The sequence below is a fragment of the Puntigrus tetrazona genome, chromosome 1, assembly GCF_018831695.1.
Source record: "Puntigrus tetrazona isolate hp1 chromosome 1, ASM1883169v1, whole genome shotgun sequence".
In the NCBI taxonomy this organism is placed as follows: Eukaryota; Metazoa; Chordata; class Actinopteri; order Cypriniformes; family Cyprinidae; genus Puntigrus; species Puntigrus tetrazona.
In genome coordinates this window covers 30,476,441-30,498,261 of record NC_056699.1, presented here as the reverse complement: position 1 = coordinate 30,498,261, position 21,821 = coordinate 30,476,441, and the positions used below count along the sequence as shown (strand labels likewise).

General features: G+C 39.7%; 1 protein-coding gene across 1 annotated transcript; it reads right to left on the bottom strand.

Moving 5' to 3' along the window:
- Positions 1 to 706: 706 nt before the first annotated feature.
- Positions 707 to 6,451, bottom strand: LOC122349682 (histone-lysine N-methyltransferase 2B-like). Its single transcript, XM_043245814.1, has 5 exons — positions 6,068 to 6,451; positions 5,837 to 5,889; positions 1,745 to 1,895; positions 964 to 1,521; positions 707 to 853 (listed from the first exon to the last, which is right to left on the bottom strand). Exons 1-5 carry the CDS (start codon positions 6,101 to 6,103, stop codon positions 707 to 709), a joined length of 945 nt encoding a protein of 314 aa, XP_043101749.1. The 5' UTR covers positions 6,104 to 6,451.
- Between the last annotated feature and the right edge of the window lie 15,370 nt (positions 6,452 to 21,821).

Below are 21,821 nucleotides of genomic sequence, written 5' to 3'. Positions count from 1 at the left end.
GGTGATGTGCTTTCATGCGCACATAATTTCCTGTAATATACCTTTCTCAAATCTAATATTGTGATCTGAGATGAATCTTTCATTCCTGTGCGTGTATGAAAATATAAAACGTGTTTTCATCTTACACATTTGAACATTAAACACATGCTTTTATGTTTTAGTAGTCAGGAAACTTGCATGGGTCCATCAGCTTTTAGTTTGCATTTTTATTTTATTTGTACACAGAATTGTGCTGCAGGTTAAAGGTAAGGAGGATGTTTCGGGAAGGGACCGTGCTCTTCATCCGGAGCAGTAGTGGCGGTTGTGCTTATTAAACAACAAGTGCTTCAGTTTTGGATCATTTCTGTAGCGTTCAAGCAGCAACTCTTTCTCTCTTTGCTCCTTCTCTTTCAATATTTTCTTCTCCTCCCTTTCCTTGGTCTTCTTTTCTGCCCAGGCGAACAGAAAAGCGGGACACTTTTCTTCGGCTCTGTGGCACTTCCTGGACCTTCGCATTGTGCTGGGTCTCCAACTCTTTTTTGTTCTGTGCGGCGCCATCCAGATGCCCTTCCATGGAACTGGAGTCTCCCATTTCATCAGGGTTATCTTTCTTTTCCTCACATCCCTGGACCTCTACCGCTTCCTCTAGCAACTCGCTGTCACTCTCCAACCAAGCAATCGTCTTCCTCGGTCTGATTTCAGCCTCCATCGATCGGGGCTTTCAGACTTAGGTAATTTCAGGCCTGATAGTTCCTGTGTAGTCCGCGAACTCTGACTCTATGTCATCCTCTATGTCAATGAGCGTGAGTTGCGGAGGCGGCTCAAACTGAGAAGAAGTGGGCGGCTGAGGTCCCACGGGACTGGAAGGATAAACCTGAGATGAAGAATGTTGCAGATCAACAACTTCTTCATGTTTAGGAGCGGGGCTCGGAGGCACCACCAGTTGTTTGGAAGGACTCAGGTGGGAGCGTCGGAGGAAAACACTTCTTCAGGTGCTGGAGTGGGATGTGGAGGAACTGCCGGCGGCTCGGGAGGATCCACCTGAAGAGGAGGCCATAGCAGAGACACTTCCTCTGGTGCAGGAACTGGATTTTGAGGACACGCGGGCAGTTTAGTCACTGGAGGCAGGGGCTTGAAGGGAGCAGCGGGTGGAAGAAGGTCTTCACAGACTCCTGAAAGCACTGGAAGTTTTCCTTCTATTGGCTTCAGTAAGGAAGCTCTCACTGGAGGAGTGACTAGAATGAGCAGAGGTTTCGCCTCCACAAGACGTGGAGTTGGCTCAGTAGTCTTTTGCTCCTTCAGTTTTTTCTTCCTTTTCTTTTTTTCTCCAACCTCTCTATGCTCGCTTCCTCCCTCCATCACAATTTCTAGACTCTCCATCTCTCTTTTTTCCTGCAGCGCATGTCCTCTATCCTTTCTCTTTTCAGGGTTAAGTGTCTCTCTTTCTTCGTCAGCCTCGTCTTTATTTTTTCCTACTGCATTCATCCCTCTCTCCTTCTTCACCTTTCTCTTCACCTGCCTTTCCTTCTCTTTCTCTCCATACTGTAAAAATATTATGTTTCAAGTTTGTGAATAAAGATTATTGTATTACAGACAGTACTATTTCAGCAGCACTTTGAATTTCTTTTTCAGAATGTTACATTTAATTCTGCGTGTTGAGGTTTCTTTATAAACAATTGTGAAATTTACTAGTAATGTCTAAGTGAAAATTGATTCCAAACCTTTTTTTGTTTTTCAGTGCAAGCTGGTATCTCAGGTAACTTACCTGGCGGCGTCTCCTCCTGCGCTTCTGGTTTCCGGCAGTGATGTTGAAGGCCTCGCTCTCACCCGTTTTTGTCGCAGATGCCTCTGGAGGTTTCTCTAGGGCCGCCAGGTCTTGCGCTGGACGCTGCTGTGCCCTCAAAGGTGTCTCCCTCCTGCGCAAGAAGTGAGCAAAACGCTCAAAAAGTTGTCTGAATACACTCCTCAACAGTGCCATTGTGGACAATGACTGCTGAAAGCAAATTCAGTATTTGTCGTCAATAGTTGCACAAAGTCACGAAAGTAGCTTTCGCTCTTTTCACTCCTAACACACCAACAGAAGAAAATTATTCAGAACAGCGGTTTACAGCGGCCAGAACAGACGCTTCATTATGATGTCACAACAGTGAGCGGAACTCTGAGAATTTGGAACTACACAAGCATCTTCTCAGGAGAAGCAGTAAACACATCAACACTAGTACTGTACAGACACTGACAAATACTTATACAGTACAAATACAAACAAGCTCCCCAAGCTTAAAAACCCTGATTAGTTTTAAGAGGCCAGATTGGACAGAAATTAAACATGTAAACGGATAACAGCTCTGTAAAGCATTTCGCTCTAAATGTAAAAACATTATAATAATTACATTATTTATTGATGTTACATATTAAATGTTACAGTTAGACTGGTTTTGGTTAGTTTTAGAGGGCACTAGCTGAAAGACCACTTTAACGACAAACAGGAAACAGAGCAACAGGCAAACGTTAATACACAAATAGTAACAGAAAACACCAAATATTCCAGCAACAAAACGCTAAGCCTGCGACACAATGTGCATAGCCCTACTATCCATCCTAAAATCCTTCTTTGTGGTATTAGCCATTATCAAATTGTAACCTTTTAAGATAAACCACATGAGAAATGCTGAGTGAAGAAGAAACTGCAAGCGACAAAACGTGATATTGTTTGTTTTCTCTTTGTTTCTCCATCAATAACTAAGCAGGACAGCAGATGATCACTCTGATACATTCATACATACTAATTTTACGACCTTTATTTAAACTAATAATAATATACTGCACCACGAAATATATGCTTTCTAAATGAGGATTGTTACATATTACTTTTTAGTAACACTTTTACAAGCAGATCCTCCTTCTTCCTTCACCGCCATTAGAGCTGAGCCCCTTTTCATACCGTTTTATAATCCTATTTTATACTGTAAAATTGAACATGTTATTTTAAATGTGTCAAATATTAGTTTGAAAAGATTTTGTTTCATTACATTACACTACATTACATTCTACTCAATATAGTAGGCCTAGCCTGAATTCAAATATACTGACTGATGTATTAAATTATATATTTATACATAAAGATGACAGCTTGAAAACACCTGCATTAATGGTACAGTCCAGTGGGGGAAAATATTACTATGATCTATTTCCTCGAGTCACTATTTGTTTAAAGCGTATTTATTTCACTCCCATCGTCTGCGTTTGTTCTGTAAGGAGCTGAATCAAAACCTGTAAGTGCAATAAGACTATTCTAAGAAGGGATATCCAAAGGAACAAAAAAGAGAGTAAACAACACCCTAATTGGTTTAATTAGGAATAAGGCATTATATATATCATGTGTCTTGTGAACCTATTGTTCTTCACTTTCATCTATCGGTCTCATTTGAAAGGTCTCAGTGCGATTGGTAAATTGGTCTCAATTTCACAGTAATCACTTATATTATGGGAAAGATTAAAACTTGGTAGAACTGAGTTCTGTTGAGAAGGAGGTGTGCCCTCCTTTTTTGGGTCTCTGAACGTGTTCCAGCCAGGTGTGACCCTGGAGCACGGGAGCCTAAACACCGAAAGGTTTTACAACTAAATTTGGGATCTCTTTGTCTGGTCTGAGTATATAAGGAAAGTGACAAAACACAACAAGGCGGCGATTCTGTAGCCAGATCGGCCCGTAGCGTGGAGTGTGTCCTCATACACCATACTATGTACTTTTCTAAAGACCAGGTATAAATGACCTTTTAAGTTTGCTTTAGTTTGTTTCAGCGTTATTTTTGTACTGCTGAACAGTTGTGCAAATGTTTATGAATTATACCAATTTGGAAACTATTCTTGCCTGGCAAAATAAACGTCAATCTCGGTTCACTTATAATATTGTCTGAAATAACTTTTCTAGTAGGTTAGTGACTTCTGAGGTTTTCCGCATTGTTGGCGTGCTAGGGTGAGTCAGATCCACGATCAATGGATGGAGCCGGGGGCACGTTTTTGAGATCTTGACTTCTGGCCACCAAACTGGCTTAGCATGTGTTGTATTACAAATTGACAAAAGGTTAAACACAGACTCCAATATATAACAGTATATGCTGAATGTGTATTGTGATTTACATTCTAAGAGCAGGAAGCCCAAGCCCGAGACAGTTATCTTTTGTCTTTCAGTTCTTGAACATCTGGTAGGTGTCCTAAGTCAAGTGTGAATGCTAATCCTAAGGTACAACTGTGCCTTTTGTTTCACCTATGCATTTGAATGACACTTGGATGCTAAATAGATCAAGGATCGGGAAAGTTCCTGTTCTGGGCTAAGTTCCTGATCGCATTTGCATACTTTTGTTTTATTGGTCTCCACCTCTGTGTACTCCTCCCCCTTGAAACATATAAACTTCAAACTAGCAGATGACTACAGCAACGAAATAAAAAACGAACTCCTGCTTTACCAAGGATCTCCTGGTCTCTTCTTAAAAAGAAGCTAAAAAAAGGTTCCAACACATGCTATTACTTAGGAACGCATACAAAAATTACTCTTTTTGAGTCTATTGAGGAAATGGCTGCATTAAGGTAAGCGATCCACACGGGGTAGCCTCTGACTAAGACCTGGACTAGCCCAGATGTGTCGTGAGTCTGTTCTGGCCAAACAAGGTCTCTAAGCGACCCAGACTCCTAACGACGATAAGTCGAAACTAGGAAGTATTGTAGTTAATTAAGGATCTAAATTTTATCACAACTAGAGGATCAGCAGTTACATTTAAATAAATATATATAACTAAAATCACGAAAGATTGGAGTCAGGTAAAATCATGTATAAGGTCAGTACTACAATTGGAAATGCAAAAGATTTCTAAATATCGGTGATTTTTAAAAGAGCGCAAAGAAAAGGCCGAACACGCATTGACCTTCGACCAGGGCCTCTGGATTCCGTTCCGCAGGAAAGGGGGACCCTTACAGTTCCATACGACTGTCTTTATGAATTAGTCACTCGTTCATTCAACCGATTCCTTTAAAACCCGATCAATTCAAGTATGGCGTTCTGAATCTTTTCAAAGAAAACCATTTCAAACGGACGTTTCGTTTATTTGTCACTTTCTGTCAGCAATCGCCAAAATGGACATCCCGACCGGTACGGTAACAGACAGTGAACAGTTTTTACAAATATTGATGTTAATCTTACTTTATCTCAGGATTAGTATTCTTACAGTAATGAAATGCTAGTTTGATATTTGCTTTGCTAACCACGTCGGGCACGGCGAGCGTCGCGAAGACTGGAGTGGCTGGAGTTTCAGCGCAAAAATACCGATATTGGGGACAAAAGGTCATTTTAAAGCTTTTTCTGTACTAAAACATGTACATTTTTATATATATATATATATATTCGCTGTTGTCTGTAAAACACTAACTGCAACGTTAGCCAATACAATAAAGACAATAATGCAACTTGCAGTCTATCATGTAAAAAACTAAAAACAAAAACTATTGGTATTTGGAGTTTAGCACCAGACATTAGGTCATAACAACCAAAATAAATGTAACGTAGAAGCTCATGTAACATACAAATGAAGGGCTTTCACGGGAACATTTTAATAAGCAAAACGCACACTGCATAATATCAAACAGATTAGTAGTCCATTTCATCTATATTACAATAAAAAGACAGTATGCAATGACTATAAATGCCTGTTTACTATGTTAAGAAATAATGTATGTAATATCTAGCAATGTTTCATAATGGTTTAATAAAAAAGTTAGGTTTTATCAAGAAACGTTGCACTCACTAAACAATTAAAACTTTAAGATTTAACCCTTAAACATGCACATTAAAAAATGGTCACCTTACCTGTTTGTTTCTGTCCACTTCACCAATACACTCAGCCTCCATGAAAACATCTCCTAATACAACACAAACGCCCATTTAATAGCCTTTTCATACGTAATATCTGTATGGATAATAAACGTTATACATGCATCGCCTTACCCTCTGGATTTTCTCTCCGTTTACGCGCTATTAAAACATAAATAAACAAACAAGAGTGAGAATAAAGTCGCTTGATACGTTTTAGTGTCTTACCGGCTTTCGATTGCACTTTTCCCATGTTGATTTCATTTAAGGACAGAACTAACGAGCCGTCACTTCAGGAACAAATGTGACATCTTCTGTGCCATAAATGAAGTGGTGCTGGATGTGCATGTTTCCACCGAAGCCTGTCCATGTTCTAGTCGGAGACTGAGAGGAAAGACTTTGGGAAAGTCTAGTCTTCGTAAAGATTTTCTTCACGCTCTCTCACTCGCTGTGGAGGAAGCTCAACTCGTAGGATTCACCCTCCCTTTGATGAAGTCCACCTCCTTCAGTTTTAGCGCACTTTATTCATTGGACAGCCTGGTAAAATGAGCATGAGAGTTCAATCTTTGGACCATATTCTTATGTTCTACATGTTCAGCTTTCATTTCTCCAGTCAAGAGAGATTCGTTTCAAAGCACAATGACGGTAATGTTTCAAATTGAACTCAACATTTAGGCCTAAACATTTGAAAACAAATGTACATATTGCAGTTTTGTGGCATCTAAATGCACTATGGTATGTTTTTAAAATGTTGCTGCATTTCATTATGCTACACAAAACAAAATCTGCAGTGCGTTTCAATACATAAAAAAGGCCTTAGATTATAGCGCCCTCTGGCGATGTCTTGAAATGCATGTCAAGAAATAGGAAGGTGATCTGTTTTATTCCTCCCATTCTCTCTCGTCACTATGGGCCAACTCTAGAAGAGCGCTCATGAGAAGCGAGTAGGATTTGCAGATCTGAAAAACAAAGTAAACTAACAGCAATAACAGCTGAATAAATATTCAAATTAGATGCTACTTTTACTCTGTGCTTGAAAAAAAAAAACTGCTCTGACAACTCCAGAAAAAGCATCTATAGGGGACGGGTCCAGGTAATTTATAGTTAGGTCCAATGTGGGAAGGATCATGGTCGTGCCAGACAAGTGCCACTTTTCTTTTGCTCGTTTGCCCTTTCTAGATGTTCTTTTTACAGGGGGTTTGGCACTAGCTGGAAGACCAGCTTAAAACCACAGTGGCAACAGTGTGCATGTACATTTTAAACACTATGAATTTTAAATGCATAAAGTAAATGCAAGTTGTTCAAGAACAACAATAGCATGATATGTATCCTTGAAATTTTATTGCTCTTTTGTTGGTTTGGATAAAAGCATCTGCTAAATGACTACATAAAGTACATGTATTCTAAGAGAGGAAGTGGCAGGTGATGTGCTTTCATGACGCACTTAATTTCCTGTAATATACCTTTCTCAAATCTAATATTGTGATCTGAGATGAATCTTTCATTCCTGTGCGTGTATGAAAATATAAAACGTGTTCTCATCTTACACATTTGAACATTAAACACATGCTTTTATGTTTTAGTAGTCAGGAAACTTGCATGGGTCCATCAGCTTTTAGTTTGCATTTTTATTTTATTTGTACACAGAATTGTGCTGCAGGTTAAAGGTAAGGAGGATGTTTCGGGAAGGGACCGTGCTCTTCATCCGGAGCAGTAGTGGCGGTTGTGCTTATTAAACAACAAGTGCTTCAGTTTTGGATCATTTCTGTAGCGTTCAAGCAGCAACTCTTTCTCTCTTTGCTCCTTCTCTTTCAATATTTTCTTCTCCTCCCTTTCCTTGGTCTTCTTTTCTGCCCAGGCGAACAGAAAACGGGACACTTTTCTTCGGCTCTGTGGCACTTCCTGGACCTTCGCATTGTGCTGGGTCTCCAACTCTTTTTTGTTCTGTGCGGCGCCATCCAGATGCCCTTCCATGGAACTGGAGTCTCCCATTTCATCAGGGTTATCTTTCTTTTCCTCACATCCCTGGACCTCTACCGCTTCCTCTAGCAACTCGCTGTCACTCTCCAACCAAGCAATCGTCTTCCTCGGTCTGATTTCAGCCTCCATCGATCGGGGGCTTTCAGACTTGGGTAAGTTCCAGGCCTGATAGTTCCTGTGTAGTCCGCGAACTCTGACTCTATGTCATCCTCTATGTCAATGAGCGTGAGTTGCGGAGGCGGCTCAAACTGAGAAGAAGTGGGCGGCTGAGGTCCCACGGGACTGGAAGGATAAACCTGAGATGAAGAATGTTGCAGATCAACAACTTCTTCATGTTTAGGAGCGGGGCTCGGAGGCACCACCAGTTGTTTGGAAGGACTCAGGTGGGAGCGTCGGAGGGAAAACACTTCTTCAGGTGCTGGAGTGGGATGTGGAGGAACTGCCGGCGGCTCGGGAGGATCCACCTGAAGAGGAGGCCATAGCAGAGACACTTCCTCTGGTGCAGGAACTGGATTTTGAGGACACGCGGGCAGTTTAGTCACTGGAGGCAGGGGCTTGAAGGGAGCAGCGGGTGGAAGAAGGTCTTCACAGACTCCTGAAAGCACTGGAAGTTTTCCTTCTATTGGCTTCAGTAAGGAAGCTCTCACTGGAGGAGTGACTAGAATGAGCAGAGGTTTCGCCTCCACAAGACGTGGAGTTGGCTCAGTAGTCTTTTGCTCCTTCAGTTTTTTCTTCCTTTTCTTTTTTTCTCCAACCTCTCTATGCTCGCTTCCTCCCTCCATCACAATTTCTAGACTCTCCATCTCTCTTTTTTTCTGCAGCGCATGTCCTCTATCCTTTCTCTTTTCAGGGTTAAGTGTCTCTCTTTCTTCGTCAGCCTCGTCTTTATTTTTTTCCTACTGCATTCATCCCTCTCTCCTTCTTCACCTTTCTCTTCACCTGCCTTTCCTTCTCTTTCTCTCCATACTGTAAAAATATTATGTTTCAAGTTTGTGAATAAAGATTATTGTATTATTACAGACAGTACTATTTCAGCACCGTTTCTTTTTTTCAGAATGTTACATTTAATTAATAAAGCACTTTGAATTACCATTTGTATAAACTATATAAATAAACTTGCCTTGCCTAATTCTGCGTGTTGAGTTATAAACAATTGTGAAATTTACTAGTAATGTCTAAGTGAAAATTGATTCCAAACCTTTTTTTGTTTTTCAGTGCAAGCTGGTATCTCAGGTAACTTACCTGGCGGCGTCTCCTCCTGCGCTTCTGGTTTCCGGCAGTGATGTTGAAGGCCTCGCTCTCACCCGTTTGTGTCGCAGATGCCTCTGGAGGTTTCTCTAGGGCCGCCAGGTCTTGCGCTGGACGCTGCTGTGCCCTCAAAGGCGTCTCCCTCCTGCGCAAGAAGTGAGCAAAACGCTCAAAAAGTTGTCTGAATACACTCCTCAACAGTGCCATTGTGGACAATGACTGCTGAAAGCAAATTCAGTATTTGTCGTCAATAGTTGCACAAAGTCACGAAAGTAGCTTTCGCTCTTTTCACTCCTAACACACCAACAGAAGAAAATTATTCAGAACAGCGGTTTACAGCGGCCAGAACAGACGCTTCATTATGATGTCACAACAGTGAGCGGAACTCTGAGAATTTGGAACTACACAAGCATCTTCTCAGGAGAAGCAGTAAACACATCAACACTAGTACTGTACAGACACTGACAAATACTTATACAGTACAAATACTAACAAGCTCCCCAAGCTTAAAAACCCTGATTAGTTTTAAGAGGCCAGATTGGACAGAAATTAAACATGTAAACGGATAACAGCTCTGTAAAGCATTTCGCTCTAAATGTAAAAAAAATTATAATAATTACATTATTTATTGATGTTACATATTAAATGTTACAGTTAGACTGGTTTTGGTTAGTTTTAGAGGGCACTAGCTGAAAGACCACTTTAACGACAAACAGGAAACAGAGCAACAGGCAAACGTTAATACACAAATAGTAACAGAAAACACCAAATATTCCAGCAACAAAACGCTAAGCCTGCGACACAATGTGCATAGCCCTACTATCCATCCTAAAATCCTTCTTTGTGGTATTAGCCATTATCAAATTGTAACCTTTTAAGATAAACCACATGAGAAATGCTGAGTGAAGAAGAAACTGCAAGCGACAAAACGTGATATTGTTTGTTTTCTCTTTGTTTCTCCATCAATAACTAAGCAGGACAGCAGATGATCACTCTGATACATTCATACATACTAATTTTACGACCTTTATTTAAACTAATAATAATATACTGCACCACGAAATATATGCTTTCTAAATGAGGATTGTTACATATTACTTTTTAGTAACACTTTTACAAGCAGATCCTCCTTCTTCCTTCACCGCCATTAGAGCTGAGCCCCTTTTCATACCGTTTTATAATCCTATTTTATACTGTAAAATTGAACATGTTATTTTAAATGTGTCAAATATTAGTTTGAAAAGATTTTGTTTCATTACATTACACTACATTACATTCTACTCAATATAGTAGGCCTAGCCTGAATTCAAATATACTGACTGATGTATTAAATTATATATTTATACATAAAGATGACAGCTTGAAAACACCTGCATTAATGGTACAGTCCAGTGGGGGGAAAATATTACTATGATCTATTTCCTCGAGTCACTATTTGTTTAAAGCGTATTTATTTCACTCCCATCGTCTGCGTTTGTTCTGTAAGGAGCTGAATCAAAACCTGTAAGTGCAATAAGACTATTCTAAGAAGGGATATCCAAAGGAACAAAAAAAGAGAGTAAACAACACCCTAATTGGTTTAATTAGGAATAAGGCATTATATATATATCATGTGTCTTGTGAACCTATTGTTCTTCACTTTCATCTATCGGTCTCATTTGAAAGGTCTCAGTGCGATTGGTAAATTGGTCTCAATTTCACAGTAATCACTTATATTATGGGAAAGATTAAAACTTGGTAGAACTGAGTTCTGTTGAGAAGGAGGTGTGCCCTCCTTTTGGGTCTCTGAACGTGTTCCAGCCAGGTGTGACCCTGGAGCACGGGAGCCTAAACACCGAAAGGTTTTACAACTAAATTTGGGATCTCTTTGTCTGGTCTGAGTATATAGGAAAGTGACAAAACACAACAAGGCGGCGATTCTGTAGCCAGATCGGCCCGTAGCGTGGAGTGTGTCCTCATACACCATACTATGTACTTTTCTAAAGACCAGGTATAATGACCTTTTAAGTTTGCTTTAGTTTGTTTCGCGTTATTTTTGTACTGCTGAACAGTTGTGCAAATGTTTATGAATTATACCAATTTGGAAACTATTCTTGCCTGGCAAAATAAACGTCAATCTCGGTTCACTTATAATATTGTCTGAAATAACTTTTCTAGTAGGTTAGTGACTTCTGAGGTTTTCCGCATTGTTGGCGTGCTAGGGTGAGTCAGATCCACGATCAGTGGATGGAGCCGGGGGCACGTTTTTGAGATCTTGACTTCTGGCCACCAAACTGGCTTAGCATGTGTTGTATTACAAATTGACAAAAGGTTAAACACAGACTCCAATATAACAGTATATGCTGAATGTGTATTGTGATTTACATTCTAAGAGCAGGAAGCCCAAGCCCTGAGACAGTTATCTTTTGTCTTTCAGTTCTTGAACATCTGGTAGGTGTCCTAAGTCAAGTGTGAATGCTAATCCTAAGGTACAACTGTATCTTTTGTTTCACCTATGCATTTGAATGACACTTGGATGCTAAATAGATCAAGGATCGGGAAAGTTCCTGTTCTGGGCTAAGTTCCTGATCGCATTTGCATACTTTTGTTTTATTGGTCTCCACCTCTGTGTACTCCTCCCCCTTGAAACATATAAACTTCAAACTAGCAGATGACTACAGCAACGAAATAAAACGAACTCCTGCTTTACCAAGGATCTCCTGGTCTCTTCTTAAAAAGAAGCTAAAAAAGGTTCCAACACATGCTATTACTTAGGAACGCATACAAAAATTACTCTTTTTGAGTCTATTGAGGAAATGGCTGCATTAAGGTAAGCGATCCACGGGTAGCCTCTGACTAAGACCTGGACTAGCCCAGATGTGTCGTGAGTCTGTTCTGGCCAAACAAGGTCTCTAAGCGACCCAGACTCCTAACGAACGATAAGTCGAAACTAGGAAGTATTGTAGTTAATTAAGGATCTAAATTTTATCACAACTAGAGGGATCAGCAGTTACATTTAAATAAATATATATATAACTAAAATCACGAAAGATTGGAGTCAGGTAAAATCATGTATAAGGTCAGTACTACAATTGGAAATGCAAAAGATTTCTAAATATCGGTGATTTTTAAAGAGACGCGCAAAGAAAAGGCCGAACACGCATTGACCTTCGACCAGGGCCTCTGGATTCCGTTCCGCAGGAAAAAGGGGACCCTTACAGTTCCATACGACTGTCTTTATGAATTAGTCACTCGTTCATTCAACCGATTCCTTAAAACCCCGATCAATTCAAGTATGGCGTTCTGAATCTTTTTCAAAGAAAACCATTTCAAACGGACGTTTCGTTTATTTGTCACTTTCTGTCAGCAATCGCCAAAATGGACATCCCGACCGCACGGTAACAGACAGTGAACAGTTTTTACAAATATTGATGTTAATCTTACTTTATCTCAGGATTAGTATTCTTACAGTAATGAAATGCTAGTTTGATATTTGCTTTGCTAACCACGTCGGCACGGCGGAAGCGGCCGCGAAGACTGGAGTGGCTGGAGTTTCAGCGCAAAAATACCGATATTGGGGACAAAAGGTCATTTTAAAGCTTTTTCTGTACTAAAACATGTACATTTTATATATATATATATATATATTCGCTGTTGTCTGTAAAACACTAACTGCAACGTTAGCCAATACAATAAAGACAATAATGCAACTTGCAGTCTATCATGTAAAAAACTAAAAACAAAAACTATTGGTATTTGGAGTTTAGCACCAGACATTAGGTCATAACAATCAAAATAAATGTAACGTAGAAGCTCATGTAACGTACAAATGAAGGGCTTTCACGGGAACATTTTAATAAGCAAAACGCACACTGCATAATATTAAACAGATTAGTAGTCCATTTCATCTATATTACAATAAAAAGACAGTATGCAATGACTATAAATGCCTGTTTACTATGTTAAGAAATAATGTATGTAATATCTAGCAATGTTTCATAATGGTTTAATAAAAGTTAGGTTTTATCAAGAAACGTTGCACTCACTAAACAATTAAAACTTTAAGATTTAACCCTTAAACATGCACATTAAAAAATGGTCACCTTACCTGTTTGTTTCTGTCCACTTCACCAATACACTCAGCCTCCATGAAAACATCTCCTAATACAACACAAACGCCCATTTAATAGCCTTTTCATACGTAATATCTGTATGGATAATAAACGTTATACATGCATCGCCTTACCCTCTGGATTTTCTCTCCGTTTACGCGCTATTAAAACATAAATAAACAAACAAGAGTGAGAATAAAGTCGCTTGATACGTTTTAGTGTCTTACCGGCTTTCGATTGCACTTTTCCCATGTTGATTTCATTTAAGGACAGAACTAACGAGCCGTCACTTCAGGAACAAATGTGACATCTTCTGTGCCATAAATGAAGTGGTGCTGGATGTGCATGTTTCCACGAAGCCTGTCCATGTTCTAGTCGGAGACTGAGAGGAAAGACTTTGGGAAAGTCTAGTCTTCGTAAAGATTTTCTTCACGCTCTCTCACTCGCTGTGGAGGAAGCTCAACTCGTAGGATTCACCCTCCCTTTGATGAAGTCCACCTCCTTCAGTTTTAGCGCACTTTATTCATTGGACAGCCTGGTAAAATGAGCATGAGAGATCAATCCTTGGACCATATTCTTATGTTCTACATGTTCAGCTTTCATTTCTCCAGTCAAGAGAGATTCGTTTCAAAGCACAATGACGGTAATGTTTCAAATTGAACTCAACATTTAGGCCTAAACATTTGAAAACAAATGTACATATTGCAGTTTTGTGGCATCTAAATGCACTATGGTATGTTTTTAAAATGTTGCTGCATTTCATTATGCTACACAAAACAAAATCTGCAGTGCGTTTCAATACATAAAAAAAGGCCTTAGATTATAGCGCCCTCTGGCGATGTCTTGAAATGCATGTCAAGAAATAGGAAGGTGATCTGTTTTATTCCTCCCATTCTCTCTCGTCACTATGGGCCAACTCTAGAAGAGCGCTCATGAGAAGCGAGTAGGATTTGCAGATCTGAAAAACAAAGTAAACTAACAGCAATAACAGCTGAATAAATATTCAAATTAGATGCTACTTTTACTCTGTGCTGAAAAAAAAAAAAAAAAACTGCTCTGACAACTCCAGAAAAAGCATCTATAGGGGACGGGTCCAGGTAATTTATAGTTAGGTCCAATGTGGGAAGGATCATGGTCGTGCCAGACAAGTGCCACTTTTCTTTTGCTCGTTTGCCCTTTCTAGATGTTCTTTTTACAGGGGGTTTGGCACTAGCTGGAAGACCAGCTTAAAACCACAGTGGCAACAGTGTGCATGTACATTTTAAACACTATGAATTTTAAATGCATAAAGTAAATGCAAGTTGTTCAAGAACAACAATAGCATGATATGTATCCTTGAAATTTTATTGCTCTTTTGTTGGTTTGGATAAAAGCATCTGCTAAATGACTACATAAAGTACATGTATTCTAAGAGAGGAAGTGGCAGGTGATGTGCTTTCATGACGCACTTAATTTCCTGTAATATACCTTTCTCAAATCTAATATTGTGATCTGAGATGAATCTTTCATTCCTGTGCGTGTATGAAAATATAAAACGTGTTCTCATCTTACACATTTGAACATTAAACACATGCTTTTATGTTTTTTAGTAGTCAGGAAACTTGCATGGGTCCATCAGCTTTTAGTTTGCATTTTTATTTTATTTGTACACAGAATTGTGCTGCAGGTTAAAGGTGAGGAGGATGTTTCGGGAAGGGACCGTGCTCTTCATCCGGAGCAGTAGTGGCGGTTGTGCTTATTAAACAACAAGTGCTTCAGTTTTGGATCATTTCTGTAGCGTTCAAGCAGCAACTCTTTCTCTCTTTGCTCCTTCTCTTTCAATATTTTCTTCTCCTCCCTTTCCTTGGTCTTCTTTTCTGCCCAGGCGAACAGAAAACGGGACACTTTTCTTCGGCTCTGTGGCACTTCCTGGACCTTCGCATTGTGCTGGGTCTCCAACTCTTTTTTGTTCTGTGCGGCGCCATCCAGATGCCCTTCCATGGAACTGGAGTCTCCCATTTCATCAGGGTTATCTTTCTTTTCCTCACATCCCTGGACCTCTACCGCTTCCTCTAGCAACTCGCTGTCACTCTCCAACCAAGCAATCGTCTTCCTCGGTCTGATTTCAGCCTCCATCGATCGGGGCTTTCAGACTTGGGTAAGTTCCAGGCCTGATAGTTCCTGTGTAGTCCGCGAACTCTGACTCTATGTCATCCTCTATGTCAATGAGCGTGAGTTGCGGAGGCGGCTCAAACTGAGAAGAAGTGGGCGGCTGAGGTCCCACGGGACTGGAAGGATAAACCTGAGATGAAGAATGTTGCAGATCAACAACTTCTTCATGTTTAGGAGCGGGGCTCGGAGGCACCACCAGTTGTTTGGAAGGACTCAGGTGGGAGCGTCGGAGGAAAACACTTCTTCAGGTGCTGGAGTGGGATGTGGAGGAACTGCCGGCGGCTCGGGAGGATCCACCTGAAGAGGAGGCCATAGCAGAGACACTTCCTCTGGTGCAGGAACTGGATTTTGAGGACACGCGGGCAGTTTAGTCACTGGAGGCAGGGGCTTGAAAGGAGCAGCGGGTGGAAGAAGGTCTTCACAGACTCCTGAAAGCACTGGAAGTTTTCCTTCTATTGGCTTCAGTAAGGAAGCTCTCACTGGAGGAGTGACTAGAATGAGCAGAGGTTTCGCCTCCACAAGACGTGGAGTTGGCTCAGTAGTCTTTTGCTCCTTCAGTTTTTTCTTCCTTTTCTTTTTTTCTCCAACCTCTCTATGCTCGCTTCCTCCCTCCATCACAATTTCTAGACTCTCCATCTCTCTTTTTTCCTGCAGCGCATGTCCTCTATCCTTTCTCTTTTCAGGGTTAAGTGTCTCTCTTTCTTCGTCAGCCTCGTCTTTTTTTTTTTCCTACTGCATTCATCCCTCTCTCCTTCTTCACCTTTCTCTTCACCTGCCTTTCCTTCTCTTTCTCTCCATACTGTAAAAATATTATGTTTCAAGTTTGTGAATAAAGATTATTGTATTACGTTACAGACAGTACTATTTCAGCACCGTTTCTTTTTCAGAATGTTACATTTAATTAATAAAGCACTTTGAATTACCATTGTGTATGAAATGTGCTATATAAATAAACTTGCCTTGCCTAATTCTGCGTGTTGAGGTTTCTTTATAAACAATTGTGAAATTTACTAGTAATGTCTAAGTGAAAATTGATTCCAAACCTTTTTTTGTTTTTCAGTGCAAGCTGGTATCTCAGGTAACTTACCTGGCGGCGTCTCCTCCTGCGCTTCTGGTTTCCGGCAGTGATGTTGAAGGCCTCGCTCTCACCCGTTTTTGTCGCAGATGCCTCTGGAGGTTTCTCTAGGGCCGCCAGGTCTTGCGCTGGACGCTGCTGTGCCCTCAAAGGCGTCTCCCTCCTGCGCAAGAAGTGAGCAAAACGCTCAAAAAGTTGTCTGAATACACTCCTCAACAGTGCCATTGTGGACAATGACTGCTGAAAGCAAATTCAGTATTTGTCGTCAATAGTTGCACAAAGTCACGAAAGTAGCTTTCGCTCTTTTCACTCCTAACACACCAACAGAAGAAAATTATTCAGAACAGCGGTTTACAGCGGCCAGAACAGACGCTTCATTATGATGTCACAACAGTGAGCGGAACTCTGAGAATTTGGAACTACACAAGCATCTTCTCAGGAGAAGCAGTAAACACATCAACACTAGTACTGTACAGACACTGACAAATACTTATACAGTACAAATACTAACAAGCTCCCCAAGCTTAAAAACCCTGATTAGTTTTAAGAGGCCAGATTGGACAGAAATTAAACATGTAAACAGATAACAGCTCTGTAAAGCATTTCGCTCTAAATGTAAAAAAAAGTATAATAATTACATTATTTATTGATGTTACATATTAAATGTTACAGTTAGACTGGTTTTGGTTAGTTTTAGAGGGCACTAGCTGAAAGACCACTTTAACGACAAACAGGAAACAGAGCAACAGGCAAACGTTAATACACAAATAGTAACAGAAAACACCAAATATTCCAGCAACAAAACGCTAAGCCTGCGACACAATGTGCATAGCCCTACTATCCATCCTAAAATCCTTCTTTGTGGTATTAGCCATTATCAAATTGTAACCTTTTAAGATAAACCACATGAGAAATGCTGAGTGAAGAAGAAACTGCAAGCGACAAAACGTGATATTGTTTGTTTTCTCTTTGTTTCTCCATCAATAACTAAGCAGGACAGCAGATGATCACTCTGATACATTCATACATACTAATTTTACGACCTTTATTTAAACTAATAATAATATACTGCACCACGAAATATATGCTTTCTAAATGAGGATTGTTACATATTACTTTTTAGTAACACTTTTACAAGCAGATCCTCCCTTCTTCCTTCACCGCCATTAGAGCTGAGCCCCTTTTCATACCGTTTTATAATCCTATTTTATACTGTAAAATTGAACATGTTATTTTAAATGTGTCAAATATTAGTTTGAAAAGATTTTGTTTCATTACATTACATTCTACTCAATATAGTAGGCCTAGCCTGAATTCAAATATACTGACTGATGTATTAAATTATATATTTATACATAAAGATGACAGCTTGAAAACACCTGCATTAATGGTACAGTCCAGTGGGGGGAAAATATTACTATGATCTATTTCCTCGAGTCACTATTTGTTTAAAGCGTATTTATTTCACTCCCATCGTCTGCGTTTGTTCTGTAAGGAGCTGAATCAAAACCTGTAAGTGCAATAAGACTATTCTAAGAAGGGATATCCAAAGGAACAAAAAAAGAGAGTAAACAACACCCTAATTGGTTTAATTAGGAATAAGGCATTATATATATATCATGTGTCTTGTGAACCTATTGTTCTTCACTTTCATCTATCGGTCTCATTTGAAAGGTCTCAGTGCGATTGGTAAATTGGTCTCAATTTCACAGTAATCACTTATATTATGGGAAAGATTAAAACTTGGTAGAACTGAGTTCTGTTGAGAAGGAGGTGTGCCCTCCTTTTGGGTCTCTGAACGTGTTCCAGCCAGGTGTGACCCTGGAGCACGGGAGCCTAAACACCGAAAGGTTTTTACAACTAAATTTGGGATCTCTTTGTCTGGTCTGAGTATATAAGGAAAGTGACAAAACACAACAAGGCGGCGATTCTGTAGCCAGATCGGCCCGTAGCGTGGAGTGTGTCCTCATACACCATACTATGTACTTTTCTAAAGACCAGGTATAATGACCTTTTAAGTTTGCTTTAGTTTGTTTCAGCGTTATTTTTGTACTGCTGAACAGTTGTGCAAATGTTTATGAATTATACCAATTTGGAAACTATTCTTGCCTGGCAAAATAAACGTCAATCTCGGTTCACTTATAATATTGTCTGAAATAACTTTTCTAGTAGGTTAGTGACTTCTGAGGTTTTCCGCATTGTTGGCGTGCTAGGGTGAGTCAGATCCACGATCAGTGGATGGAGCCGGGGGCACGTTTTTGAGATGTTGACTTCTGGCCACCAAACTGGCTTAGCATGTGTTGTATTACAAATTGACAAAAGGTTAAACACAGACTCCAATATAACAGTATATGCTGAATGTGTATTGTGATTTACATTCTAAGAGCAGGAAGCCCAAGCCCTGAGACAGTTATCTTTTGTCTTTCAGTTCTTGAACATCTGGTAGGTGTCCTAAGTCAAGTGTGAATGCTAATCCTAAGGTACAACTGTGCCTTTTGTTTCACCTATGCATTTGAATGACACTTGGATGCTAAATAGATCAAGGATCGGGAAAGTTCCTGTTCTGGGCTAAGTTCCTGATCGCATTTGCATACTTTTGTTTTATTGGTCTCCACCTCTGTGTACTCCTCCCCCTTGAAACATATAAACTTCAAACTAGCAGATGACTACAGCAACGAAATAAAAAACGAACTCCTGCTTTACCAAGGATCTCCTGGTCTCTTCTTAAAAAGAAGCTAAAAAAAAGTTTCCAACACATGCTATTACTTAGGGAACGCATACAAAAAATTACTCTTTTTGAGTCTATTGAGGAAATGGCTGCATTAAGGTAAGCGATCCACGGGTAGCCTCTGACTAAGACCTGGACTAGCCCAGATGTGTCGTGAGTCTGTTCTGGCCAAACAAGGTCTCTAAGCGACCCAGACTCCTAACGAACGATAAGTCGAAACTAGGAAGTATTGTAGTTAATTAAGGATCTAAATTTTATCACAACTAGAGGGATCAGCAGTTACATTTAAATAAATATATATATAACTAAAATCACGAAAGATTGGAGTCAGGTAAAATCATGTATAAGGTCAGTACTACAATTGGAAATGCAAAAGATTTCTAAATATCGGTGATTTTTAAAGAGACGCAAAGAAAAGGCCGAACACGCATTGACCTTCGACCAGGGCCTCTGGATTCCGTTCCGCAGGAAAAGGGGGACCCTTACAGTTCCATACGACTGTCTTTATGAATTAGTCACTCGTTCATTCAACCGATTCCTTTAAAACCCCGATCAATTCAAGTATGGCGTTCTGAATCTTTTTCAAAGAAAACCATTTCAAACGGACGTTTCGTTTATTTGTCACTTTCTGTCAGCAATCGCCAAAATGGACATCCCGACCCGGTACGGTAACAGACAGTGAACAGTTTTTACAAATATTGATGTTAATCTTACTTTATCTCAGGATTAGTATTCTTACAGTAATGAAATGCTAGTTTGATATTTGCTTTGCTAACCACGTCGGGCACGGCGAAGCGCCGCGAAGACTGGAGTGGCTGGAGTTTCAGCGCAAAAATACCGATATTGGGGGACAAAAGGTCATTTTAAAGCTTTTTCTGTACTAAAACATGTACATTTTTTATATATATATATATATTCGCTGTTGTCTGTAAAACACTAACTGCAACGTTAGCCAATACAATAAAGACAATAATGCAACTTGCAGTCTATCATGTAAAAACTAAAAACAAAAACTATTGGTATTTGGAGTTTAGCACCAGACATTAGGTCATAACAACCAAAATAAATGTAACGTAGAAGCTCATGTAACGTACAAAATGAAGGGCTTTCACGGGAACATTTTAATAAGCAAAACGCACACTGCATAATATTAAACAGATTAGTAGTCCATTTCATCTATATTACAATAAAAAGACAGTATGCAATGACTATAAATGCCTGTTTACTATGTTAAGAAATAATGTATGTAATATCTAGCAATGTTTCATAATGGTTTAATAAAAGTTAGGTTTTATCAAGAAACGTTGCACTCACTAAACAATTAAAACTTTAAGATTTAACCCTTAAACATGCACATTAAAAATGGTCACCTTACCTGTTTGTTTCTGTCCACTTCACCAATACACTCAGCCTCCATGAAAACATCTCCTAATACAACACAAACGCCCATTTAATAGCCTTTTCATACGTAATATCTGTATGGATAATAAACGTTATACATGCATCGCCTTACCCTCTGGATTTTCTCTCCGTTTACGCGCTATTAAAACATAAATAAACAAACAAGAGTGAGAATAAAGTCGCTTGATACGTTTTAGTGTCTTACCGGCTTTCGATTGCACTTTTCCCATGTTGATTTCATTTAAGGACAGAACTAACGAGCCGTCACTTCAGGAACAAATGTGACATCTTCTGTGCCATAAATGAAGTGGTGCTGGATGTGCATGTTTCCACCGAAGCCTGTCCATGTTCTAGTCGGAGACTGAGAGGAAAGACTTTGGGAAAGTCTAGTCTTCGTAAAGATTTTCTTCACGCTCTCTCACTCGCTGTGGAGGAAGCTCAACTCGTAGGATTCACCCTCCCTTTGATGAAGTCCACCTCCTTCAGTTTTAGCGCACTTTATTCATTGGACAGCCTGGTAAAATGAGCATGAGAGTTCAATCTTTGGACCATATTCTTATGTTCTACATGTTCAGCTTTCATTTCTCCAGTCAAGAGAGATTCGTTTCAAAGCACAATGACGGTAATGTTTCAAATTGAACTCAACATTTAGGCCTAAACATTTGAAAACAAATGTACATATTGCAGTTTTGTGGCATCTAAATGCACTATGGTATGTTTTTAAAATGTTGCTGCATTTCATTATGCTACACAAAACAAAATCTGCAGTGCGTTTCAATACATAAAAAAGGCCTTAGATTATAGCGCCCTCTGGCGATGTCTTGAAATGCATGTCAAGAAATAGGAAGGTGATCTGTTTTATTCCTCCCATTCTCTCTCGTCACTATGGGCCAACTCTAGAAGAGCGCTCATGAGAAGCGAGTAGGATTTGCAGATCTGAAAAACAAAGTAAACTAACAGCAATAACAGCTGAATAAATATTCAAATTAGATGCTACTTTTACTCTGTGCTTGAAAAAAAAAAAAAAACTGCTCTGACAACTCCAGAAAAAGCATCTATAGGGACGGGTCCAGGTAATTTATAGTTAGGTCCAATGTGGGAAGGATCATGGTCGTGCCAGACAAGTGCCACTTTTCTTTTGCTCGTTTGCCCTTTCTAGATGTTCTTTTTACAGGGGGTTTGGCACTAGCTGGAAGACCAGCTTAAAACCACAGTGGCAACAGTGTGCATGTACATTTTAAACACTATGAATTTTAAATGCATAAAGTAAATGCAAGTTGTTCAAGAACAACAATAGCATGATATGTA

Excerpts from the sequence above, each read along its gene's own strand:
- LOC122349682 (XM_043245814.1), bottom strand. The coding sequence starts at position 6,103 with ATGAAATCAACATGGGAAAAGTGCAATCGAAAGCCG. Across the intron at positions 5,890-6,067 it reads AAAAGTGCAATCGAAAGCCG|GAGATGTTTTCATGGAGGCT; the intron begins GTAAGACACTAA and ends GTGTTGTATTAG. Across the intron at positions 854-963 it reads CCACTCCAGCACCTGAAGAA|GTTTATCCTTCCAGTCCCGT; the intron begins GTGTTTTCCTCC and ends TCTTCATCTCAG.